The following is a 26,662-nucleotide window of genomic DNA, read 5'->3' as shown; positions in this document are numbered from 1 at the left end:
ACAAAACCCTTGGCATTAATCAAGGAGATCAAAACGTCTCTCTTATATTCTCAAACATGGAGTGCTTGGTGCAAAAGCTATGTTAAACTAGCAATGAATAGCTTTACTATTTATATTGCAATAAACATCCTATAACGAACATACTTTCTAATCTTCATCGAGTTTGTGATGGAATAGTTGAGGTATCGACCCTTTTTAGCAAACTATCGTCATGATCTCTTGGCTGTATATGTTACAAACTGGAAATGCGTAGATGAAAACATGGTTAAGATTATATGATGGAAGCATAGTTCGATCAGTGGATCAGAGACGATTACATTGGCCTTTTCCAAAAATTTAGTCATGTCAAGCATTCTTATCACCACACAACGTATGCATATTTTAGCATATGAATTTTAATTCAACGGGAGATTTTCTGATCTCAAGTTCTAAAAATATTTGTATATTTTTAGATTTAACGTTGAAAATAGAAAAATCCCATCTTGACATCAGAATTCTCAATTCATTTGATGATGATGAAAGTTGCTGCTGAGTTGAAAAAAAAGATAGAAAGGCGTAGCATTATGGTCAGTGCGCCCATTAGGGCAGAGATATTGCATCACAATTTGTAAGATAATATATGCTATTTTTTTTTACAGAATACTCACAAATGCAGGCATCATTTAAGCAAATCGATGTACGGTTAATGATGGTTTTAATCAATAAAGAAGGATTTTTGCTAGAACTTCGTTCAAGTAGCCTTAAGAATGATGAGATTATGTCCTGACAATTGGTTTTTCCGTTCCTTGTTTCCTGAGATAATGATGTCATACAGGAAAACAAGGTTTCTGTTACTTGGAAATCTATAACTCCCATGGAATCAATCGAATTTCTTTTGCTATTGTTTTATATACTTGGCATATACATCGTAAAATTGATTAAAATTGAACCGAAGCACAACCGAATCACAAAACAATGGTTTTAGTTCTAAACGTCGATCCATTATCATTGGACTTGTTGCTTCTATGCGATCGCTACCAACTTGCATTATGAGTATTACGAAGAGATTAGGCAACCAAACACAAAAGACATGGCCTATCAAACATGAGGCAGATTTTTTTTTTGCCAATTAGTTTATCCGTCTAGTTTCATGATTTTCGTACTACTGCCATCATTTGAAATTTCGATTTGTCATATTTCAGATAGTAAAAGAACTTTTTTTTATTTACAATTAAAGTTTGTAGATATAGTACAGAGGATAGATTAGTGCGTGAGAGATTAAGGGGCTTGAGCAACGACATGGACGACGACAGAATCAACAGTTTGCAGATATCTGTTTTGACGTCTGACAGCCAACAAGAGAGAAGTACCAGATTCTGGGACACTAACGGCAGATGGAGGCACAGTAAAAGGGAAGCTGGTTTGGTTTAATGGGCCACCAGCCAAAGTATCAGTCTTGTTGAAGAAGAAGATGGCAACCGTTTCATTGGGAACACCCTTATTAAATGTAACATTGACTCTTTCGCCAACATACCAAGTAGTATTAGGAGTAGGATATACAATTTCTGTAAACGAGGCATTAGTTTCAAATGTGCTTCACATTTGCTATGCCATTGTGTACTTACGTCCTTGGCTATTATCGGTCACTGGTGGAGCACTATTCAGTTCAGCAACATAGAGTTTTGCAATTTCGAAGTCATCCATGGTATCGTATGGAATGCTTATAGAAGACACCATTGAACAGAGACAGGCAAACAGGATGGTAGCAAGGATTTGAAGCTTCATTTTAGAGACAAGGATATTTGATTTGAATAATGAAAAAAAAAACCTGATTTACCTTGGGGTTTATATACCCTTTAGATCAATCCGATTATCGCACAAAAATGTGAATCATCTAAAGGCCGTTTGAAATGGCAAAAATACAGTCTGAAACATATGCTATCGTATTATTTTATAATGCACATGAAGGGTGCCTTAGCACATGATGATAGGTTCATTTGATTTATTCATGTAAAAAAAAGAAACATAAAATAATTTCCATCCTGGGTTTTATCTCCTCCAATAGCTGAAATTCCTTGTTGCATAGCCAGCATTTTGTGCAACTTCTTGATGATAGAGTTTGACGTTATAAAGACTAAGTTTTAGTGTGAGAGAACAGGAAAATTTATTGAATATATGTGTGTGAAAGAGATATACTATTTGGCTTATAAAATGCATATAGGTAAGGGGATGTGTGTAAGTGTGGGTGTGAGAGACGAAAAATACAGCGGAGCGCTAGTCTTTTAAAGCTCATAACCCACAAGAACATAGCCTGCTTCTTGGCCGTAGATTGCAGGATCAATCATTTCAAATCCAAGATACATAAAAGCACGTAGCATGGTGCTTAATGTGTCCTTGTAATTGTGTCGATCAATAGATACTACCAAGGCGCTACATCCCGTTTTCTCCTCGGCGAGCTCAATCAAATGAGTGATACTACATGACACACATGTTAAATACAGAAAAAACACCTCATCCCAAAAAGCTTACCATGATTGAAATTCACCATCTGCCCAATTCAACAAACCAGCATTCGGACCAACAAAAGGAGAGCTAAGAAAGACAGTGTCGTTATGAATGAATGCTTCACAAGAAAGAGTTCTCATCTCGGAAAATCCTGTTCTGGTTGTCTTGATGCTTAGGGTCTCTTCCACTTGAGAATGAAAGATGCTGGTTTGACCAAATACTTGGACAATATAGTCACTTTTGCCTGTTTGCAGTGTCGTGAGTCATCCAATGCTTTATCTCTGCATTTATCTCCAACTTACCATTGCGAGCGTTGACAGTGACAATATCGACTGCAGTTTCCTCTGCTACTAGGTTTAGTTTTGAGTTATTGCTGTTATTGTTATTGGAGGTAGCAGTGGAAGAAGAAACTGATGTCATGGGTTGTAGAGGAATTGATATTTCCTTTTTTGCTGGACTTGCGATAATCATGGACTCAAGATACTAAACTGTTTACTACTACTACTATTACTATTACTTGAGGGTATTATATTCTTTTCTTTGGTGGCCTTGGAAAAGATGGTGCTTGAAGCGTAAAGAAGGATTACTGTGTGCTTATCCAGTGCTGTTACTCTATTTCCTTGTAGGTGTTTCGCTAAAGCACAGCATTTAGTCTAGTGTCTTGTTGCTGAACAATCAAATGACTTACCTGTAAAAACACCTAAAACAAACAGAAATATGAAAAGGGGAGGGTCAAGGGTTTAAAAAAAATGTATTGAGCAATAAAAAAAAGTTTAAAAAGTATTAAAGCTTTTTTTTTTTATTATTTATGATATGGCTTTGTTGTTGTGTGGGGTTGATGGGGCGCAAGAAAAAAGAATACAGTGGTAGCTATTACTTTTTTTTTCTCAAAAGGTGGTAGAGGAAGCTGTTTCTCTGGGGTGAAAAAGAGAAGAGATGTATTGAAAAAGAAGGAGAAGAAGCGAGAAATTTTGGTGAGAATTTTTTTCGTTGAGCTATTTATATTGCACGGGGTGGTGTATCAAATCAATTTATACGAGTATAGATGACTTTGTACCACATTTGAATATTGACTACCACACCGCACCTCTCATACTTTTCATGTCATGTCAAGTGTACATTTCGTTTGGAAACATGCATATCATCTTCCATCTTTACAACACATGGTTACTCAAGTTTATTACAACAAAATGCTTCTTTTGAACACCCGAGTCGTGCTCTCTGGCATGTGTAAGCTGTTCATGATATCAGCTAGCACCCTCTCATTGGAAATAGCTGTCAGCGCTGTTATGGGCGTATATGGATACATGCCCCTCAACTTCTCGGCTATTTTAAGGTACCCAAAATGAAAATCTGTACCCCACTGAGAGAAACAGTGTGCATCTTCTAAAACTATCCGCGCGAGTCGATTGCATTGATGCAAATGCTGGATCCCTGATTTGCATTTTGAAAAATCATCAAATGTCAGCAAGAATACCATTGATTTGCGTAGTGTTGTATCGAGGATGGCTTGTTGAAACTGTAAAGGTAGCATCCAGTGCCTTTTTGACACTCTGAACCTGGATACAAACGCGCTTTGGACATGATCTGAAGTGTAGGATGGATTTGCATCTTTTTCTTGTAGTGATGCATAGGAGGCCAGTATCACAATGGTAATTAGATGAGATGGCTTCTGTAATGTAGACGGCAGTAGATAGCACATATCTCGTGCTGGGCCAGATGGCATAACGAGCAACATGTCTTGCCTCTTTAGATCTGCATGTATCGATTCTAGTTGATTTGGTATAAAGATTGTTTGGTTAAACAAAGCGAGTCGCTCTTGGATCATCTGTTGTTGGGGTATGTCGCTGGATATGCTGTTTTTGTGATCAGACTCGATCATTGACGCTTGAACACTAATCTCACTCTCCCATTCATTCGCAGCATCAAAATATATGGTGCTCTCACTCATGGTTCGTAGTATAGGTGATCTGTGAAAACGGGATTTAGATACTTGAGACAAACCAACAGCCCTGTATCATTTATATACCTAATTTGAAGCTTCATACACAGGAATCAGTAGCTGAAATCCATTCCAACTGTGTTATAATCCCAATTACCTCGGCTACTGAATCGCTTATTATCGGTTTCTGATTGCTGGCATTGAGATCAATCAAGTGTTTATCGCTCTGTTTCGAACTTTTAAGGTTGCTATCCGCATCAATGGTTGTCTGAAATTTAAGTAATGAAGAGCAGCTCTCTTGTTCCTCGTTGTCCGTTTCCATGTTTGTTGTCCAAATGGCAAATTGCTCAGCACTAGCTTCGTCACGAGTTGGCTTGCTAGGTTCAAGGCGTGCTGTTGGTAGAGCTTTGTTATTGTCGTTCGAGTCTATAATCATATATACACACGTCCGTGTAAGATGATAGCCAAACTTGTTCATGTATACTCTTGTACAATACTTCTAGAACTTCTCGCTAATTTGAGTTGTTTTGATGGGGAAGGGACTTTCGTGGCAGATGCGTGCCAGACCCGTGTCTTGACGGAAATAGGTCGAACAGCGTATGGCTTTACTGTATTCTCGTACCAAATCAGTTGCTCCTTGTAATTAGTGTCCATGTTTATTGTTTACTTGTGTTGAAAAAGGAAAAAGGAGTGTTTGTGGGTTGAATACAATCAAAAGCATCTTTAAGCTCAGTTGCGGCTACCATAGTGAAATAAGCTCTAGAAGGAGTTGCTGTAGTAGGTCATCTTGAGATTTGTTTTGAGTTTGTTAGCTAATAGATGGGAAACTTTTGGTGCCTACGTCTTCAGCAAATGTGGTTAGCCTTTTGGATCTTGTAATGTTAATATTCTATGGTATGAAAAAACCTCTAATAGCGACACTTGACAATGCCTATCAAGTACTGGTTTCTGTGTCAAGCTCCCCTAAAAACTACTTCAAATGACTGAACCCTTTTGTTTAACAAAGAAAATAATTTTCAGCTACAGCCAAATACTGGTGCAGTAATTTGAAAGTGTTAAACATGTAATTTGCCACTTCCAAGATATTTAGGATACACCAATTGTCCCATAAATCCAAGCATGGGGCTATTTCAGTGGCTTACCAATCGCTGCTGATAGCTCCTAATTCGAGCTCAGTGCACAAAATCAGTGACGTATAAAGTTACACTCTAAACAAAAGTTTTGTATTTTCAAAAATCAGATCTACAACTTTTTTTATCGACCTGACAAAAGTTGCCAAACTAAGTACTACTCTTCAAAGAACTTTAAGCGTAGATCATAGTGGTACAAGTTTCGTCTCTGTAGCTCGCTTTATTGTAACGATATATCGAATTAAAAAACATAGCTTTTTCAAGAAAATTGAAGATAGCACCAGATAACACTAAGCAACCCAAGCTACTATCGTTACTCAAAATTATTTTGGAGCACAAAATACATCTGATGAAGTAAAAGGTCCACATCCTGATTAACTTCTTGAAGAGAAAAGGCGAAAAAATGTCAAAAAAGAACGTAAAATCATTTCTAAAGGCACTCCCGTAAAGCCAAATCGCCGCATCTCTAACAAAACATGTAGATTGTTACTGTCACTATTCTCTACTTTTTAGCTTTTGCAAAAAGAGTGATTTTTGGCACAGCTATGCACAATTTTGTTTGGAGCCACATTTTTGGACCTCAACCCTCAGGAAAAAACTACGGTTTTCGCTAATTTTCTATAGAGGTTTATAAATTAAATCTATTGCAGTTAATATGGTTAGGTAAAGTCGTTTTAGAGCTATTAAAATCAGTAAGCATACTATGCATTGCTAAAACACTGCTCCCACAGATCAGGAATAACTCTTCTCTTTTTTTTGATAATTTTGCGTCTCTATGCTAAAAGCGTGGTCAACCACCTTCAAAATCGGAAACTGAAAAAGGCTATTTTTTGATACACAATCAAACTAGCTGGTTATTCTCGCTACGCTCGATGACGATGTCGTTCTGTGGGCTCTTGCCAAAGACATTTTGGTATATCAAGTAGATTTTAAACAATTTATTATTAGTAAAAAAAAAGAAAGAAAAAAAAGGTTATGTTAGAGCCACTAGAAGGAGGAGGAGAGAAGATATCTCCCTCAACATCCTTTTTGCTTACACTGATATCAAACGAAGCCTGTTATTGAGACGATATGAAAGAAAAATCAAGTTTTATGCAGCATTTGTACATTACAATTGCCATTTTCTGATAATAGGATTGCCATATCATTCACTGCTGCGGATGCTCTTAATAAGGTGGTGACATAAAGCTGGCCATAAGTAAATATAGGAGTTGTGTAAGATCTACAGCGACTTTTTTTGAGATATTGTCACTGCAGAAGATATCTTTATAAAGCAAAGCTCCCAAAAAAAAGTATTTGGTCTATTCAATTGTCCTTTCAATTCCATGATCCTCATTTAACCAGCATCGCAATCACCATTGTCATCAACAGAAAGGCATTTAGGTCAGCTAGCAGGAATGCTGCCGCCAAAATTGATTCAAGCTCAGCTATTTTTGTTTGCTTAAGATTGGACAGGTATTGTCTTTTTTCGACTTCTTTAATCTATTCTATGATGTTCGACTATATAAACTGTGATGATTATCTTACGCTTCCTAATACACATGGCTCTTTCCAGTAAAAAAACAGAAACAGACTGGTACACCAGTACCTGGTCAAAAAAGTTATGCTGCCGCAGTCAGACCTCGCATTACTACCACCCCACACTCTCTCATGCATGGAGAGGTTGTTCCTGTACGCAATGGTACACCTACCAACCCTACAACCCCTTCAACCAACCGCAAAATCAAAACTCGAATTTGGCGAAACGCTCGTACCAGCGATGGATACTTTCTAGACATATCCAAGGTCGCTACTATGACTGAACAGCAACATTTGAAGATCATTGATCAGCAATATAAGGCTTCCAACTTCCTTGGTATCAAGTTTTTGGGTAAAAACGCTCAACGATACATCGAAGTCTATCCCAATAAGGATATCGTCGAGCGATTCCTCACCGAAGGTGTCATATACGAAACCGAGAACTCCAAGATTCAACTCTTCCCTTGCAAAGCTGTGGATGGAGAAGGTAAATTGATCCAGATTACTCTAACGGACATCCCCTTCCTACCTCAAGAACAATTATTACAAGAACTATCCACGGCCATAGGGGCCTTTGGAAAAATTTTAGATATTGGGCTCAATTATGAACAGTCCATGGGTTGGTTTATGGGCTCCGGCTATGCGATTATCCAGCAGCAATCAAATGTCAAGTACCCTACCCTACACCACAGCATTACTTGGCAGACAGCCACTCAGGAGGAGGAATTCTGTCATGCAACTTTCCCCGACATGGCTACCTGGTGTCGCTACTGCCATGAAGAGGGCCACACCAAGTTTGAATGCCCCAAGGCAATGGCCCGCATCATATGTTACAACTGTGATAAAGCTGGACACCGTCAGGATACATGTACGAAACCCAGGAAAGGATCTTCGGATCGTGAATTTAAGAAGGCTCGCAAGATCCCATCTAACACACCCTCTGTCGAAGCCAACAAATCCCAATGGGCCCCCAGTAATATTAAGAACTCAAATGTGGGCAAGGAGCAAACTCAAGGGCAACAACAACAGCAAGATCAGGAACCAAAGCAAGATCTTAAGGCTAATGCTATGCCACCTATTAACTTATCGCAAGCAACTCAGTCTGGAGATTTGCCAGACAAGCAGGGCGAATCCGCAGATGAGGACAGCACTAGTCAGGTTACTCCAATGTCTACCGATGAAGAGGACGATGAGGATTATCAGCCTTCCACAAGTGATTCAGAGGATGAATCAGACAGCGAGGCAGAGCGTACAACGGAGGAGATGAGTGATGTGGAAACGAATGGAGATGAAATAGCTACTCTCATGAGCGACCAACAGCAAACACTATCTCCATTTAGCATGAAATCCGTCAACGGTGATAGCAACACCAACACCCAGACAGCTTCTCCCGAAAATCATAACGATTCTACGGTTCGCCACCAGAATTTGTTATAATTATGACGAAGAACATCTCTTTCAAATACGCTTCACTAAACTCCAACAGTCTGGTGAAAGCAGGCCATCCACAAACACAATCATCATACCTCCGCCACATTCGACTTCAACAGTTCAACATAATATCACTCCAAGAAACTCACGCTACTGATACTACTATTACTTCAATTGAATTACAATTACAAGCTCAACAATACTTATGGACATACTACTGCGGTATTGTCTCTTATTCTTCAGATTATATACTGACCAAGATTGCTACTAGTCACCTATATGAATCTGATAGATACATTTTTTGCAAGGTTCATCACCCTCACAGCTTTTATGAACCTTTTTACATTTTAAATTTATATGCGCCTGCAACCTCTGACCACCGCCCTCGACAGGAGTTCTTCGAATCTATATACACCTTGCTCTCGACGCTCTCCGAGACCATTGACCTCGAACGACTACTGATATCAGGGGATTTCAATTATGATTATGCACGGGACATCAACAATGCCTCTCGTATCTCGAGGACATCGTTGAACTGGTTGGGCTATTTAGATCAGCACTTCCACAACTGCATGATCCTCAATGACATGGACACGGTGCCAACTTATCAACATGCCTTTTCCACAATCGACTACGTATATGCTGGACATGCGCTACGACACTTGCTGAGCGATGCGAACGTTGGATTTATTCCCCTCTCTTGGTCGGATCATGCCATTCTTGAAATTACTCTCAAGCTTGGAAAATCCAAACTGGGCCCAGGACTGTGGAGGGGCAATCCCTGTTACGCAAACAACCCAACATTTCGGAAACAACTTGAAGAGACAATTAACGCCACCATGGATACAATGGAGGTGAACATGACACCGCAAGATCAGTGGGAACACATCAAACGGATAACCAAAAAGGCTATCCAAAAGTTTGGGGTGAAACACGTGAACTGGCGTAGGATGAGTATCAAGCATTTGGAACGCAAACGGAATCGACTATTGAGATCCAAGCCTCCCATTGCTACTCTCCGCATACTACTACCGCGAATTGACTCAATGCTTCAAATCTTACAACAGGAACTGGTAGATATTGCTGCTCTTAAGGCTGGGGATATCTGGCGTGAAAAAGGGGAGAAATCTGCCGGTTATTTGAAGCGATTACACCAAAAGCGAACATCTCAACAATATATGGCGTCAATTCAAGCACCTGATTCTTGTAGAGACCTCGCAAATAGGGGAGCAAGTATTATGATTACTACAGAGGTGGTAAATAGTGCCGTGGTTAATGGTGACCCTTATATGGGTGTGACTCCAAGGGACTTTGGTGGTGCTGGTGCTACTGAAGACAGCCTTGTCGAGCAAGATGAAACGAGGCTTCCTATGGATGGATTTGGTGCTGAACCAACAGACAATGCTGCTGACACGCATGATGGTGCTGCTCAGGCTGGTAACAGCTCTCCTGGATGGCGGCCCTGGATCTCAGGCCAAATTGAAGACATGAAATCGTTCGCATGGCAATACTATGCAGATTTATACAAAGCTGACCCTGTGGCGCCTGAACACATTGAAGCCTACTTAAACTCAATAACCTTTGAGAAAGTTTTGACCGCCGATGAACAGCAATCCTTGACAGATAATATTACAATGGATGAGCTACTGCAACAAGCGAATCGCTCAATGAAGGCAACCGCTCCTGGTAGTGATGGCCTGGCATATCCTTTTCTGTCGCTTTTATTCAGTATGGCCCGTTTGGAAAAACTTGTCTTGCAGGTATACAATGATGCTCTCAATGGTATCTTTCCCTCCTCCTGGCATGATCTGCGTATTCGTCTTTTACCAAAGAAAGGATTGCTTGCACTCCTTAAAAATTGGCGCCCAATCTGTCTTTTAGGATGTGATGGCAAAGTCTTTACCAGACTTCTTGCCCACCGCATGGCTCCTATCCTTGGTCGTATTATCAATCCGTTTCAATCTGGGTTCCTTCAACAACGCTTCATCTGTGACAATGGCATGGCTTTATCGATGGTCTTGGAAGAGGCTCGCGCCTTCAACCACACTGGTGCTGGTATCCTGTTGGACCAAGAGAAAGCCTACGATCGAGTGAATGCTGACTATCTGTGTGCTGTTCTTCTCCGGCTTGGGTTCCCAGCCAGTTTCGTGTCCTGCGTCAGACTCTTGTTCTTTGGCAATGATATGTACATCAACATCAATGGGTACTTCACTCCCGCTGTCAAACAGGAACGGGGTATCCGTCAGGGTGATCCCCTGTCACCGCTGCTCTTTGATGTGGCCCTTGAACCATTCCTTCTTTCCATATTGCAGGATCCCTACTTCCATGGCTTCCGTGTGAGTAATGGTACATCTGCCGAGGTGGCTCCTCGTGTGTCGCCGGCGATCAAATGCCTTGCGTACGCGGATGATGTCTGTGTCCTCCTTCGCGATGAATTAGATCTGTATCGTCTCCAGCAACATATGGCCAACTATGCCGCCGTGTCCAATGCCAAGTTCAACGAAGACAAATCGGAGGCCTTTTCGCTGTCTGGTCGTCGGTCGCTGGCATGGGTGAGGGCCTTCGAAGAAATCAACGTTCACACCTACCACCACCAAGGCTCCACTGCGGCTTTTCGGTACTTGGGTCTGTATTTTGCATACAACCAAGGGCAACGGGCCCAAACGGAAGAAATGCTGCTCAACTCTGTTCAAACTCAATGTGCCATCTACAGTCAACGCCAATTGTCTATCATGGGTCGCGTTACCATTGTCAACAGTCTGATTCTATCCAAAATATGGTACAGCCTTCGAATGCTCAGGCCGACCAAAAGGTTCTTAGAGAAGGTCAAGTCGTGTGTCTACCAGTTTGTCTGGAAAAAGAAGCGGCCGTTAATACGCAAGGATCTCATCTTCCTGCCTAAATCTAGGGGTGGTCTTGCCGTTCTCGACCCTTCTCTCCAACAGCTTATACTCCAAAAACGCTGGCTCAATTATCTCGTCGAACCGCAGAAGTATCCGTCTTTCCTGCTACCTCTGTTAATCTCACATCTGTCACTGCTCCCAGGGTCCTCAGACTTCCCCTACATGGCTTTCCTCGATGCTGAATGCCGCAAGTCCTCTCTGCTACATAAGGATCTTTCCATTTGGCATTCCATCTTCGCATCGTATGATTACTTCGAGTTCCCTGACCTTCGCCAGGTTGAGGTCATTCCACTCCAGACCATCATGCGATTGCCTCTGCACAAACTCCTCACTGGGCTTAACGATGATCACTGGCTCAAACGTCACCCCAAGTTCCCCGCCAACAAGTTCCTGCTCTTCGATAGCCATCAACAACGGTTACGTCTCCGTGTTGCGTCTGAATATCCTGTCTACCGGCATCTTTGTGCCTCCCTGTACCAAGAAATCCTAGTACTCAAAACAGTTCATCTGGTTCCTGGTGTCTGGCCCCACATCCTGCACCCCCCCTCCCACTCCAGCTTGGACTGGACAAACTTTGACTTCTTTGGTACTCTGGGCATCACCGATAAGTGGAAGCTGTATCACCCCAGCACATATCGCCAACAGCAACAACAGCTGGTCCCATCAGAACATCGGTTTACCAATGTCATGGTCAAAGCACTGTGGTCCTCCCCTGCCCACCCTGCTGCCAGAACGGTTCTTTATCGGGCACTGTCGCGATGCATCCCACATAAGACCTATCTGCGCACCATTGGCTCTGTGGAAACCCCCATCTGTCCCTTTTGTGCCCAAGGCATTGATACATTGAGGCATTTTATTGTCGACTGTCCTGTCAAATGGCAACTATGGCAAACCGTCCTGTCTCAGTACTACTCCAACTTTCCTCTGACATCTGAAATCATCTATGGCACAGTGCGTTATTTGCATCTCCCTCACTTTATCAAAGATCGATCCAAGTATATTGCCGTCATTTCTACCATTTTCTGGCAGATGTGGAATCTATACTGGCTCCACGGTAGCCAAAATCCTTCACCCCTCTCCGCTGCCTCAATTGAGCGCTTTCCTTCCAGGACAGTTTGTCTTATTGACAAACTGCTTCCGACCAACACATAATCGTTTATTAGATAGTCAGTTCGTTGTTCGAGGTCCACCACTCCGCGATGTGTCCCTCAAAAAAAATAATATTTGAATAAAATAAAATATTAACTACAAAAAAAAAGCTTCCTAATACAGTCCCTGGTGGTAGGGCGAAGTGGTAGAACTCCCGTATGCCAACGGGAGGATCCCCGGTTCAAATCCTGGTGAACGCAAGTTGTCTGATTTTTTGACGTAGTACTGATGTCCTCGTTTGGTGTTTTGTATTCTTATCCATTATCTATTTTTGACGATTTCCGCAAGATTGCATTGGCTCTAGGTTTCGCACCTTATTAGTAGTAGATTTCTTTCCCAACTTAGTTCAAAAATTCTTATTCCCCTTCTTTGCAGACATTGGGTCCACCAACAGTCTTTTCTATCCCTCAGCATGACATTTAAAGGACTTTAAATAAAACCTGGAGCTCGACTCCCCTACAAAAAAAAAAACGCTTCCTAATACATTCTTGAAGTACTTTTCAAGGCGTTTCCAATTGTGCTAACCGTAATAAGTGTTCTGAATGAAACTATTGATCAATTTGGTAAAATTTGAAATGAGGTTTTTGGCCAAAATAGCCATATTTTGCATATGAAAGCCTCATAAAAGTAGTTTCAGAGGTTGCTTTGGATCGAGAGAAACATTTTGATTCAAGGTATACCATAGTAAAAGTCTTCATTTTCAAGGTGAAAAATGCGATCGTTTAAATTTTCATGAAAACCACGAGGTACCCCTCATGGTTTTTGGTCAATTCTTGGCCATGTTTTTTGGGTCCCTAAAAAGTTGAGCAAAGGTGTCAGGAAGTTACTACTACTCAAGTATGATTGTTTGCCGTCGTTCCGGCGACTCATAAAGGCCTACATGTCAAGATATAAAGGCTTGAAAGCTGTCAAATTTGGTCATGTATTGCTTTATAGAGTTTATTTACGCGGCATAAATCACATCTTTGGTATCTGTAACTTACTGGTAAGGCAGTTCTGTAGCTTGAGCAATTTTTAGTTCGAATAGGAGGCATATTGATTCAGGTAAAGCTGATTCATGCAAATTTTAATGCCTTATATTGTTGGTAAGCTTATTAACAATGGAAATGAAAACACGAATTTGTTGCTTAGATACTATGACCTTGCATATTCGCTTCGGTACGGTAAAAAACTTTCATACGTCAATGTTACTACATGTTGCATTAGATGTGTAATGTTCTTGGTGGAAGAGCTAAGCCCTCCCCCCAAACCCCCTCCCCAATGTCGGCTTCGTTGGTGGTTTTTTCGAGTCCTGTAAGGTACTCTCTGCTTTAGATGTTTTTACGCCTCTGATCACTAATTGGTCACCCCGTTTTATAATTCTATAGTGTATATATTAGGGACATATATTAGAGATGATGATTGAAAACACATGATGTGGTGTAAGCGGGACAGCATCAAAATGATGGCGTCAATGGGCTCGCCTGACCTGGTAGAGCGCTACAGAAAAGGAATCAATGATGGACATGGTAGGGATTGTTGGCCGGAAAAGATAGGAGGAAAGTGTGAGCTCCCGAAGATCGGTGCAGCCACGATGCAGGGAAAATTGGCCTGCGTCGCTGATATACATGGTCAACATGGGGTGTCAAATACCCTGTTTGTGAGGGCAACTAACGAGCAAATGCTCAACCGTTTCTACTTGATTGCAGAAAACACAGCGATCAGAATCAACACGGAATTTTTGCCAATGGAGACTTATTGGACAATTTCTGTTGTAGAAGGCGATACCAAAGGTTAAGTGCTGGAGTGGCCATTGGGGTTTTCAAGAAGGATAGCCAGCGAGAAGAGCAAATGTGGGAGTTATAAAATCGACCATGGAATGAGTTGGTCGTTAACATTAAGGAAGGTGGTAATAAATGGTTGAATGATAAAACAGGAATTGTTAATGCATTTTCTGTGGTGTGCTACTTCGTCTGGGGATTAAGACGCAGGGAAGGAAATGAGTCCTAGATGAAAGGTCAGATATCGATGGGCGAGAAGCTTGCAGGTAGTGATGCTGTTGCAAAGCTTACGAAGAATGCCAGGGTACGAACACTCTCTTGGCGAGCGATAATGAAGACGTTGGTCTGTGTGGTTAATAGAGGAAAATTTCTGACACTTTCGATACCGAAAAGATGATTTTGATGCATTACATGACAAGAAAATTCGTTAATTTTGAACATCTCGTAAGAGGGGAGATGTAAAGCAACAGCTACTCTACTCGAACTCTAATCTTCACTATATATACTGTAAAACATTCTAAAAAAAAGTAGACAAACAAACCATACCCTTTCAAATTTTTAAAGAATTGTGTGCCATACAAGGTGAATAAACCATAGACGAAGCCGGTATTGGAGAGGAGGTTTGAGGAAGAACATAGCGCATCTAATTCAACACTAGATAACATTGGTTTATAGGGGGGTTTTACTGTAGCGAAGTAAAGGTGCAAAACCATGGTAATAAGGCGTGTAATACGAAACTTGGTAACATTGATCTATATGAGGACTTAATCATAGCGAAGCAAAGATGCAAACATGTGGCAACTATGCATCCAATTCAGCATTTGATAGTATTGATCTATACGAGGGCTTGATTGTAGCGAAGAGAATATGCAAGGTCATAGTATCTAAGCAACAAATTCGTGTTTTCATTTCCATTGTTAATAAGCTTACCAACAATATAAGGCATTAAAATTTGCATGAATCAGCTTTACCTGAATCAATATGCCTCCTATTCGAACTAAAAATTGCTCAAGCTACAGAACTGCCTTACCAGTAAGTTACAGATACCAAAGATGTGATTTATGCCGCGTAAATAAACTCTATAAAGCAATACATGACCAAATTTGACAGCTTTCAAGCCTTTATATCTTGACATGTAGGCCTTTATGAGTCGCCGGAACGACGGCAAACAATCATACTTGAGTAGTAGTAACTTCCTGACACCTTTGCTCAACTTTTTAGGGACCCAAAAAACATGGCCAAGAATTGACCAAAAACCATGAGGGGTACCTCGTGGTTTTCATGAAAATTTAAACGATCGCATTTTTCACCTTGAAAATGAAGACTTTTACTATGGTATACCTTGAATCAAAATGTTTCTCTCGATCCAAAGCAACCTCTGAAACTACTTTTATGAGGCTTTCATATGCAAAATATGGCTATTTTGGCCAAAAACCTCATTTCAAATTTTACCAAATTGATCAATAGTTTCATTCAGAACACTTATTACGGTTAGCACAATTGGAAACGCCTTGAAAAGTACTTCAAGAATGTATTAGGAAGCGTTTTTTTTTTTGTAGGGGAGTCGAGCTCCAGGTTTTATTTAAAGTCCTTTAAATGTCATGCTGAGGGATAGAAAAGACTGTTGGTGGACCCAATGTCTGCAAAGAAGGGGAATAAGATATTTTTTGAATTAAGTTGGGAAAGAAATCTACTACTAATAAGGTGCGACACCTAGAGCCAGTATTAGGAAGCGTAGGATAATCATCACAGTTTATATAGTCGAACATCATAGAATAGATTAAAAAAGTCGAAAAAAGACAATACCTGTCCAACCTTGAACAGAAAAAAATATACTGAGTTTCAATTGATTTTAGCGAGGTCGATCGGTTAGTAGTAGGAATACAGTAGATTGATTGATACTATCAATTACACACATGGTCACCACTAGTATATTTGATACCAAAACTGCACAAAGTCATTGCATGAATATCTTGTATCATTCTATTTGCATTCTTGTGTTCAACATCAATGTGTGCTTGAGGTGTAGACTATATCGAATGGATATCTTCATCTAGATCCGCACTAATGAAACGCTGTTACTACCTTGTCTAAAGTGTAACATCTGGCGTTTACCTGAGGCAGCCAAACATAGATTATATCTTGTGTGGGTTGAAGATATGCTGTGTGTACCTATTACATCTTATTAACGACAAGAACCCCTTGTCTTTTTGAACTAATGTGTTTAATTGCGCAAACAGCGACTTGGTACGTCCACACTGCATTTAGTGAAGATGTGCTTCTCATGAACAATAGGTATACATTTTTTATCAAAAGAGGCTAATATACAACTTTAATTTACTCTACGCAAGTCAAATGTCGATATTGTTGGGGCCCATGGGGTTTATGAAAAGAGCAGCTTTATTAAAATTGGCATTTGATAAACGATACATTTATACGTGTTATATTATTGGCAGGTATTCTTCATTTTCTCAAAAACGCATTGAGTTGCGTGGGCAGCTTCTTGGAATAGATTGTCATCTGCCGTTTTATTAAGGGAGCACTGTTTTACCGCTTTTCCTACTGGGTTGTTCTGAGTGTCTCCGAATTGATCGAAAGCGTTCTTATCAACCATGAGCTGGCCATTGGGCTGGCGGATCACAATATCTCGTGCCATGAAGTCTTCTTGAATGCATATTTTTATCCTCGCTATCTGGGTTCCTTTAGTTTTGGCGAGGCATGACTGAAAGTCTGGAAGACTAGATGCAACATGGTTTGTAATACAATCCACCCTTCTTGTATCGGATCTGTTTGCAGCGACGCCGATAGTGGCCAATACAAAGAATGATAAGATTTTCATCGAAAGTGAATACTGCATTGCAAAAAGAAGCAGAGAAGTAAACAGGCAATGGAGCATGCTTTATATACTTTCAGCAATTGAAAACATGCATGCCATCGGTCCTCTCCTATTGAATGCATGCTGCAAATGCCTCTAGCATGTATCATGCCAATCGTATGCACAGAATGTACCACCTTGATGTGCTCAGATACAGCATAAAAGCAAATGCACATCAGTCGATTATATACATAAGGGGATATAGGAATGAGTCAGCTTGATGGATGCTCTCGATCGCAAAAAACGTGATGTTTGCATGGCTGTTTTGAACATTGAATTAGACAAGCAGCTTCATCTAGATTCACTGTAATGAAGTGTTAGGATAAAAGTGTAACATTTATGCTGATTTGTATATATCTTTATGTTTAGATAACTCATCGCCACAATCCCTCGTCAGATCTTTCTACTTGTTATACATTGCCGGTGTATCTTCCATACATAGCGTTGATACTATCTCAATGCGCTCATACAAGGGATGGGAGGTTATGCGATAAAAACAGTACGCTAGGTTGACAAATGACCTATTGCACTTCTTGGTGAATTTCTTTGGCAATACTTGAGAATATAAAAGAATAGGTGCAAGAAGAGTTGGAGGGATAAGGGAATGCGTCAGAGTTGCTCCTCGGCATCGAGGTGTCTGTCTGCTTCTATGTAAAGCTGGAGAGTGTGTTCGACGTCGCTAGTGTGGAAGCCGCCTAGCAGCAGCCAGAACAAAGCAAATCTCTGGACGACCATGCGAGAAGGTAAATACAATGCGACGGCTTTGTTTAGGGTAACAAATGGTTCTATCAGTCGTGTACGAAATCTACAAATTTCTGGCCTCAAATGTGTGCTCTCCACTGTCAACTAGTGTGATTACAATTTACTGGTGTGGCCGTCTTGCAAAATATCATCCATTTCCTACCTCGGTGAGATCCTTTACTCGTATATGCTCATCGCCGCTCCTTTCATACTTGAGTTGTTTGGATAACATTTCAGCATACACAGTGCAATTTGCTTGCTCAATGTGTGTAGAGGTAAACACAACATGGCATCCATATCTCCTGTCAGGAACCTCATGATAGATCAAGTTTTGTAATTCACTGTCCTCCTCTCTCTCTCTCTCTCTCTCTCTCCACTGTCACATTTTTTTTTGCACCTCTCAAGAAAAAAAAGCTTTTTGAGTTCCAACATCCCCAATGTGTTGTTCGTTTCTTTTAGATCCTTATATTAATCATCATGGTCAAACTGTGTGTACTTTGTGCCAAGCGAAGAGCCGTTTTAAAGCGACCCAAAACTGGTCAGCAAATCTGTCAAGAGTGTTTTTACTATGTGTTTGAGACCGAGATCCACCATACAATCCAAGATACCAATCTTTTTCAAAGAGGCGAGCGAGTAGCTATTGGTGCTAGTGGTGGCAAAGGTAAGAGTTTTTTTTTGGACGTATGCCTGCACGGAATCCAATGCTGATGATGCATATGACGACGCAGATTCCACTGTGCTTGCTCACATTATGAAGACATTGAACGATCGCTACGACTATGGATTGGATTTGTATCTACTTTCTGTGGATGAAGGCATTACAGGCTACAGAGACGATTCATTGGAGACAGTTAAGCGCAACCAACAACAATACGAGCTTCCCCTAAAGATTGTATCCTACCATGAGCTGTATGGCTGGAGCATGGATGAAATTGTCAGAGAAGTGGGTAGAAAGAACAATTGTACCTACTGCGGTGTGTTTAGACGTCAAGCATTGGATCGAGGCGCTGTCATGTTGGGTGTGAATCATATTGTCACTGGCCATAATGCGGATGATATTGCAGAGACTATTTTGATGAACAGTGAGTATGCTATTCATAGCAAGCACATTCAGCACGACTAATCCGATTGGGTAGTCTTCCGTGGTGATATTGCAAGACTGGGTAGATGTACCGAAATCGTCACTCAAGGCGAGAGCAACATCAAGAGATCAAAGCCATTCAAGTACACTTACGAAAAGGAGATTGTCATGTATGCTTATTTCAAAAAACTGGATTACTTTTCCACCGAATGTATATATTCCCCCAATGCCTACCGTGGTAATGCTCGTACATTTTTGAAGGATTTGGAGGCTATTCGACCCAGTGCTATTGTTGGTATGTTGAGTGTATGGTTGGGTATTGCTTATCCATCAGCTGACATGTTGTCTAGACATCATCAAATCTGGAGAGGCATTTGAAGTCAAATCTGGCACCAAGATGCCTACACAAAAGACCTGCGAGCGTTGTGGATACATGTCTTCCAACTTATTATGTAAGGCTTGTTTGTTATTGGAAGGTCTCAACAGAGGCTTACCTCAAATGGGTATTGGCAAGGAATCCAAGGCAGTAAGTACTTTTTATTTCTGATCCAAGTACCCGTTTCTTACATGTGAATCCAATAGCGCCGTGAGGAGAGGGAAAAGAACGCAACTGAGAACAAGGACAGAACAGCAACAGCAGTAAAGGTTACTCACTTTTCCGAGATCCAAAGAGACGAAGATCAGCCTCAACTGGTTCAACCCAAAAACCCAGAGGATGTGTATACACCACCTCCACGAGTGCCTGGAGGTATCTTGCACGATGCCAACTTACAGAAAAAGGATGTTTCTTGGTAGATGGGCTGTTTCAATTATAGAAATAAAATTGTATGTATATTGTTAGCAACAGCATGCGTTAAGAGAGAGAGAGAGAGAAAGAGATGTTTCGGGTAGAGGCACAGCATTTGATTTAACGTGCCGCATGAATATACGATGCTTTATAAAGTATAGCATCTTGGCTTCTTTATCATTTTGTATCAAAATGAGTGCCAGTTCGTCTGTAGAAGCTAGTAGTTTGCCAGTACCGCCTCCAAAGCCTCCAAGAATAAGTGCTCGACATCATTCAGTCTCGTCAGGCGCCAGTCATGCAAACGAAAGAATGCCACCACCTGTTCCACCAAAGCGTCTATCCGTAAATTCCACATCACTGCCAAAACTCTCCAGTGAATCCACCTTGTCGTCTGCGGCATCGATACATAACATGGCATTACCACCCTTGAACAACAGGGATACATCTCCAATCCTCAAAGCCGACAAACCACCCACATCACCTGTATCCGTGCATGGTGGCAGTAAAAGAAGAGACTCCATTTCATCTCTCTTAAGCAGCAGTAGTTTGGAAACCTATCTGCATGAGATTAAACAGCTGGGAAGACAAGTCAAGCGTCAACTACTGGAGGAAGAGGACATCATGTCTTTGGGCAATCGAATGCTACCAGCTTCTCCACAGCCCCCACCAGCCGTTAGAAGAAACAGAGCTATTTCGTTGGGATCTGCCAAGACAAGCGCTCATGTTGATGATCTAGTTAGACAACAGCAAGAACAGTTATTCGATTCGTTCAATAAGCTTAGACAGCACAAGCAAGCAGAGGCACATTCTTTGGCATCTGATGTCAGTGATTCAACAGCACCTGCTCCAGTTGAAAAAGAAAAACCGCACACGGAAACTGCTCCAGACAAGCCAATTCCACTCATTGACTACGTTACGCCCGAGCTGGTTAATGAGAAACCCTTTATTCCAATTGTATATGCAGATGAAAAGAGAAATCATGATTTTCATATGCTATTTCGTAGTGTACCTGAGGAGGACAGGCTGATTGAAGGTAAACTACATACAAGCACATGTGCGGTTATCACTCTGTCGCTAAATTCCACACATAGAATACAATTGTGCCATGTATAAGGATATCCTTGTTCAGGGCAAGCTATACATCTCTCAAGAGCATCTCTGCTTTAATGCAAAGTTCTTTGGCTGGGCGACCAATGTAAGATGAACGGATGCTTATGGCCCTCTTATACTGATTCAATGAAAATATAGCTCGTACTTGCTTACAAAGACATCAAATCCATTGAAAAGAGAAACATGGCATTGATTGTTCCCAATGGAATACAGATTACAACCCATTTAGACACCAAGGTAAGCTTCCAGGCACAACAACGCCCATATCTCGCAAGTCGCTCTGACTGGCGCATTTTAGCATGTATTTGCTTCATTCATGACTCGAGATTGTACATTTGATCTGATCTACCAAACATGGCAAGAATGTCTATTTCCTAAAAAGGAGGTAAACGAGATAAATGATCCTCTACCACCACTACCACAGACACCCAACAAAGATAATCATGCCGATATGGTAAATCAACATGTTGTACAAAAGCAAGCAATACCGGAGGAAACCGCCGTTAGTAATCATAAGCAACCGTCAACCCAACAAGACATGGTGTACAAGCATTATCAATGGATTGTCATGGATGAGGTCTTTATTGGGACTGTGGAAGGGTTATACAAATTACTCTATCAAAGTGATTTTGTTCATCAGTATCTTGTTGTGATGGCGCAATGTCAAGGTACTGCAGATAGAGCTTACTGCTTGAATACCTGATTAAATGCTTGATTTGTACCTGATAGACGTTCAATTCGGTGCCTGGGATCAAGGATCTAACGCTAGAAGTAGCACCATCACAAAGGATGGCGTTGACTATCAAGGTACGTTTACTAAAAGTAATACTGAATACTTGCTCAACGTCTTTAGGACTCTCTAGTCACCGATACAGAAACCTGCCATCAGCGAGATACTGTGCTTTGTATATCAAGTACAGTAACCAGCGAAAGTTTGGTTGATTTAAGGTATAAAGTTTGTATTTCAAGAAGGACAGACACAGAAATAGAAGCCGTGATCTCAATACACGATCAGCAATGTAAGCCAAATACAAACACTGATCCAATGAAAGCAACTGACTAAACACTGGCACACACACATGTACGATAGATATTCCGTATTTCAAATCGTTTCAAAAATGGCTATCGCGAAAATCAACGAGAATCACGATACAACGATTATCGGAAGGAAGGAAATTGAGCACATGTTGGCGTGATTCAAAAAGATTGGCACTGCAGCGAAAATACGTGATGCCCAGTGTACAGATCATGAAACAAGCGTACCTAGTGTTTGTGTTATCTGTGCAGTCAGCCTATCGATATGCACAGGCCATGAAGTGGGAGCATTGGCTCATTCTGTTGCTGTTGATGGCCAGTCTACTGATGTTGCATCACATGAACGCACGAGTGTATCTATTAGAGCATCAGCATTCGCCCTGCTTACTTGCATTTCCTGCTGCTGACACCGTCATGAAAGACGAAACAACGACAAATTCAGTGGAGATGAACCACTTTGAATTTATGCAGCTCAAAATGAATGAAATCAAGCAAAAGATGGCCTTGTTGCATCGAGAGGTAGCCTCACAAAAGCAGCAATTACTACATGAACCGCAAGAATAAACTTTATACACCCAACCGAGACATGTCTTGCGCGCATGCTGTCTTTCCATTTTCCAAGATGTTTCATGTCCTTCTTTCCAATTGTGGTGGTGTCTAGCGCAGTTTATTTTCTTGTATTTGTAAGCCACATTTTGTGATTTAGAGGATGCCGGTAGATGGTCTCGCTCTGGTAGGTTCAGTCTCGAATCGTCGATGATGTGCTTTCATGCATTAGCATCTACTAGCAATCCAGGAGAATGGGAAATGATGGGATAATTAGCGTTGTTTCAAAGTGGCTCACCAAACGCACGGTAAATCATAATGCAACCACAAGCGGAGCCAGCTTTTGTGTTATCCCAGGACCCCATTCCACCTCACAAATGCCACTAATGTTGTGTTACTAGCAGTGCAATCACCAATAAAAACAAGCTCATCCGTCAAGGCCATAAGTCATGCATGAACGAATATATTTCAATTAGAATCAACACATTGTATTTCATGATTGAGAAAAGACAGATTAGGAGGGAATGTAAACGAAAGAAGAAAAAGCCTTGTTGCAAAAGGGTATCAAAACTACTCAATGTGTGTGCGTGTGTGTGCGTGTGTGTGTGTGTGTGTGTGTGTGTGTGTAAAATGCAAACTTATATACTACTAATGGGGAATGGAGAGTGTTGTTGTTGCTGCTGCTGATTCTCTAAATCAGTTTCGCCTGTATAAAAGCAATACTTGTTGACCAAATCCATGTAATAACTTGAATTGATATCCAAGGGTGATGATACGGTGGATGCAAATGACATGGCTGCTGACATACTGTTGGAATGATGATGGAGAGGTGGTCGACTGAGAGTGGCAGTAGGCATAGTAGGTGACGCCTTTGGACTAGGTGGTGCGGATGTTGAGGTCATGTACACAGGTTTGGAATAAGAGGGTGCTGATATGGTTGTCATGGCAGGTGTACTAGAACTGCGTCGAGATGCGTTGAAATACGAAGGTGGTGAACTGACAATGTTTTTAGTATTGATAGTACTGTTGACGGAATATGAGGTAAATGATGGAGTATCGGATGGTGTGCTTGACTTGCTGGTGGCCGTTGTATCACTGGCAGTAGCAGTTGTTGTTGTTGTTGTTGTTGTGCTGTTGGATGGTGATGGCGATACTGGCTTGATGGAAATGGGCTTCACCAAAAAGTAATCTGTAATGAGGGTTGGGTTTGCCTTGACAGTAGTTGCCCAGGACTCATAAGGCGCTCGTTTAGCCAGGGAAAGCGATTGGCCAAAATCATAGCGAGTGCCAAGCCAAGGTTGACGTTTGTTGAGATGAAATGGTTTGGCATGCTTGTATCCCTTGAGTGCGTTTGTGAACTGACTATGCTTTTCCTTTTCCTCCCATTGTCCCTCTTCCAATTCCTCTTCTTGTTCCTCATCATCGTCATCGGGATACTCATCTTCGTCCTGTGTTGTTTTCGCAGTAGCAGCAGTTGCCTTTTGAGGTCTCTCGTGGGCCCAAGGATCATTCAACGGATCACTGATCACCTTGATTTGATAATTCTGGCCATTGTTGTTATCGTGGTAATCCGTCTCGCCTGCGGTGAATCTCACTGCAAATTCCAGCTTTCCACGCATTTCACCACGATCTGCCAGCTGTCCATAACCCAAGTCCATGGCGAATTCATAGATATCAAACGCTGTATTCTTCAAGTAAGGGCCGAAAAACGTAGCATCCACATCCTGCACTGTGGTCCACCCATTGAAAGTATAGCGAATGGACACAAATTTGTCCAAGGCCAAGTTACGTACCATGACTTTACCCTTGATGCTCTGATTATCGTCACTGACATGGAACTGCTTCTTGTTGAGCAGGATATTTTTAGAGTAATAATCGGTGGTTTCTTGTGGAGATGGCCAGTGTGGACAGATGATGCGAAATGGAGGATTTTGCTGATGCTTGTCATGCGCTTCCTTCAATTCACATGGTGATTGTGCTTCGAGGAATAAACACACTCTCTCTAGAAAGATGGGATTGAATTTGACGCTTGGCTTCTTTTTGCTTTGTATGGATATAGTTGGGCTGGGTGGGCTTGACGTATCTGTGTCCATTTGTTGCTGAAATTTGTAGTTGGCTGATGATTTCGTCGAAAGATGGAGTTCAAACTTGTTCTTCTTTACTGTTGCCATCTTGGGTTCTGCTGCTGCTGTTGCTGTTGCTGTTGCTGTTGTTGCTGTTGTTGTTGTTGCTGTTGTTGTTGTTGTTGCTGTTGTTGCTGTTGTATCCATGGCATTCACATTGGCTTCAGTTCCTGCTGATGCTGCTGCTGATGCTGCTTTGTTTGCTTCAATGGCATCTGTATCCTGCTTTAATGATTTCTTGTTGATTTCGGTAAACTTGGCCTTCTTTCCAAAGACACTGAACCGAGGTTGTGAGATGTGTGTTTCTACTGTCGCTGCCGGTTTTGCTTCGGGTGCTTCTTCTACCATAGTTGTGGTGGATGATGCTGAATACGATGGTCGAGACCAATCTGTTCTACCCCATTTAGTTTGGTTTCTTGGAAATGTTTGGAACCCCATTATTTGTTGTTGTTTTTTTTTGTGGGTTTTTTTTTTATGGTTTTTGAAAGAAAAAAAAAATATGTACAATCTCTACAATATATAGCAAAAGAAAAAAAAAAGAGAAAGAGAAAGAAATGGAAAACGAAGAGAAACAAGTTTTATGACAAAACCAAATTAAAAAGCACTGTGAATCATCACATTGTTTCCCCGCTTTGAACATCCATTCTTCTTCCAGTAGGAGCAATGCTGGTTTTCCCTTCCTTGCCTTATCAGTCTCTCTCCCTCCCTCTTGTATACAAACGATAAATTTTGATTTAGTGTAACAAATTCGAACCCTTTCTAACCCGATTGAATCAAAAGGATCTAGAAGAGTTTTCTTTTTTGTTTAGTCATGCTGGATTGAAAATTTCAACATTGGAAAACAAATGTGAATAGTGTATCTCGCTCGACATTTACAGTTTCCAGTTAGGTTTTTTTTTATACCACCACCGTCTAAAAAGGCTCAAAATTAGTCATTTGGGTGCTTATGCAATCATCTCAAGCAATGGCAAATGTAGCAGCGGTAAATCCCGAGTTTCTTTTCTGAGAACTGTTGCAATACCGATGGCATTATATTTTCAAGGTGCCGTACTCTAGTAAGGTTATCTCTATAGAATACCAAAGGCAATGGCGTAATTGCATAGGTTTGCAACGTAACCACAGGCAACATTTTCATACAGGAAAAGATGATGCGAAGTCTTACCGGGGTCTCATGCATTACAAATAGGCTTTTTTTTTGCCGTTTTCATCACAGTGATTTGCGCTGAAAAAAAAAAATTACAACACCTAAACTAAAGAGATGAAATCATTGAATACTCTAACCTTGATTAGTCTATTCTGAATACTACTAGGGGCGTGCACTAGAAGCATTCTTACTCAGGATGCTATATGAGTAATGTCTTGACATCTTTGCTCAGTGAAATTTGATATAAAATAATATAAAAACGTACACTCAAAAGTATAAATTTTAAACGCTGTTTATTCAAATTTGTGTAGTTGTTATTAGCTAGCCAAGTTGGATATGATTTGTGGTAATAGCATTCTAAAAATCACTTTGATAACTCATCGTTAAGAGCCTCAATAATATAGTCAGCTTTTTCTAGACAGGATATAATAATTGGACAATTGTTGATATTCCTTCCTTCCGCCTTATAAATTAGTTCTTTTTGCGGCAATGCTTCCATCAACTCTAGAAGGCTGTGTTAAGTAGTATCCTGCTCGCCAGGGAAGTCATTAATCACACCACTGCTAAAAGAAATTTTCTCAATGCTGATTAATTTTCAGAGGAATAGTAACCGCAATCGCAAACGTCAAAAATCTTTAAATTTGAATGCATGTTAGTTTTGTACTTCCAGAATTTTGATGTGAGGCAAAGAGTAGCATCCCCATAAAAGTAAAATGTAGGGTGAATCTATGTGAGCAACCAGAGACTTGATATACCGGTAAGTGAAGAGGCCTAGTTTGTGAGGTAATCAAAATGGCATTCTGAAGTGGGGAAAATGTATATACTCTGTATATACTGTTTTATTTTCACTTTTCTGGATATATATTTGCTATTATTCTGAACAGAGACGACATTAGAGATAGT

At 40.9% G+C, this 26,662-nt stretch overlaps 7 protein-coding genes across 7 annotated transcripts; 3 read left to right on the top strand and 4 right to left on the bottom strand.

The window, feature by feature from the left end:
• Positions 1–1,257: 1,257 nt before the first annotated feature.
• On the bottom strand, positions 1,258–1,764 carry ATC70_002796 (uncharacterized protein; the record flags this gene model as incomplete). The annotated part of the gene is made up of 2 exons (XM_064822166.1): positions 1,258–1,544; positions 1,605–1,764. 2 exons carry the CDS (start codon positions 1,762–1,764, stop codon positions 1,258–1,260), a joined length of 447 nt encoding a protein of 148 aa, XP_064681852.1.
• A 497-nt stretch (positions 1,765–2,261) lies between these two features.
• Positions 2,262–2,904, bottom strand: ATC70_002795 (uncharacterized protein; the record flags this gene model as incomplete). The annotated part of the gene is made up of 3 exons (XM_064822165.1): positions 2,262–2,454; positions 2,509–2,728; positions 2,787–2,904. The coding sequence occupies 3 exons, from the start codon at positions 2,902–2,904 to the stop codon at positions 2,262–2,264; spliced, it is 531 nt and encodes a 176-aa protein (XP_064681851.1).
• Positions 2,905–4,526: 1,622 nt separating this feature from the next.
• YAH1 (mitochondrial matrix iron-sulfur protein) lies at positions 4,527–5,080 on the bottom strand (the record flags this gene model as incomplete). Its single annotated transcript, XM_064822164.1, has 2 exons — positions 4,527–4,852; positions 4,924–5,080. The coding sequence occupies 2 exons, from the start codon at positions 5,078–5,080 to the stop codon at positions 4,527–4,529; spliced, it is 483 nt and encodes a 160-aa protein (XP_064681850.1).
• A 2,126-nt stretch (positions 5,081–7,206) lies between these two features.
• Positions 7,207–12,560, top strand: GDE1 (Glycerophosphocholine phosphodiesterase; the record flags this gene model as incomplete). Its single annotated transcript, XM_064822163.1, has 2 exons — positions 7,207–8,504; positions 8,561–12,560. The coding sequence occupies 2 exons, from the start codon at positions 7,207–7,209 to the stop codon at positions 12,558–12,560; spliced, it is 5,298 nt and encodes a 1,765-aa protein (XP_064681849.1).
• A 5,850-nt stretch (positions 12,561–18,410) lies between these two features.
• On the top strand, positions 18,411–19,809 carry ATC70_002792 (uncharacterized protein; the record flags this gene model as incomplete). The annotated part of the gene is made up of 5 exons (XM_064822162.1): positions 18,411–18,594; positions 18,662–19,015; positions 19,070–19,309; positions 19,365–19,540; positions 19,597–19,809. 5 exons carry the CDS (start codon positions 18,411–18,413, stop codon positions 19,807–19,809), a joined length of 1,167 nt encoding a protein of 388 aa, XP_064681848.1.
• Positions 19,810–19,993: 184 nt separating this feature from the next.
• On the top strand, positions 19,994–22,510 carry ATC70_002791 (uncharacterized protein; the record flags this gene model as incomplete). Its single annotated transcript, XM_064822161.1, has 7 exons — positions 19,994–20,834; positions 20,893–20,996; positions 21,050–21,148; positions 21,210–21,579; positions 21,641–21,718; positions 21,775–21,930; positions 22,002–22,510. 7 exons carry the CDS (start codon positions 19,994–19,996, stop codon positions 22,508–22,510), a joined length of 2,157 nt encoding a protein of 718 aa, XP_064681847.1.
• Positions 22,511–23,130: 620 nt separating this feature from the next.
• ATC70_002790 (uncharacterized protein) lies at positions 23,131–25,053 on the bottom strand (the record flags this gene model as incomplete). Its single annotated transcript, XM_064822160.1, has 1 exon — positions 23,131–25,053. The coding sequence occupies one exon, from the start codon at positions 25,051–25,053 to the stop codon at positions 23,131–23,133; it is 1,923 nt and encodes a 640-aa protein (XP_064681846.1).
• Between the last annotated feature and the right edge of the window lie 1,609 nt (positions 25,054–26,662).

Source organism: Mucor velutinosus (assembly GCF_035048745.1).
Source record: "Mucor velutinosus strain NIH1002 chromosome Unknown tig00000093, whole genome shotgun sequence".
NCBI classification, from domain to species: Eukaryota; Fungi; Mucoromycota; class Mucoromycetes; order Mucorales; family Mucoraceae; genus Mucor; species Mucor velutinosus.
This window is presented reverse-complemented; position numbering and strand designations above follow the sequence as displayed.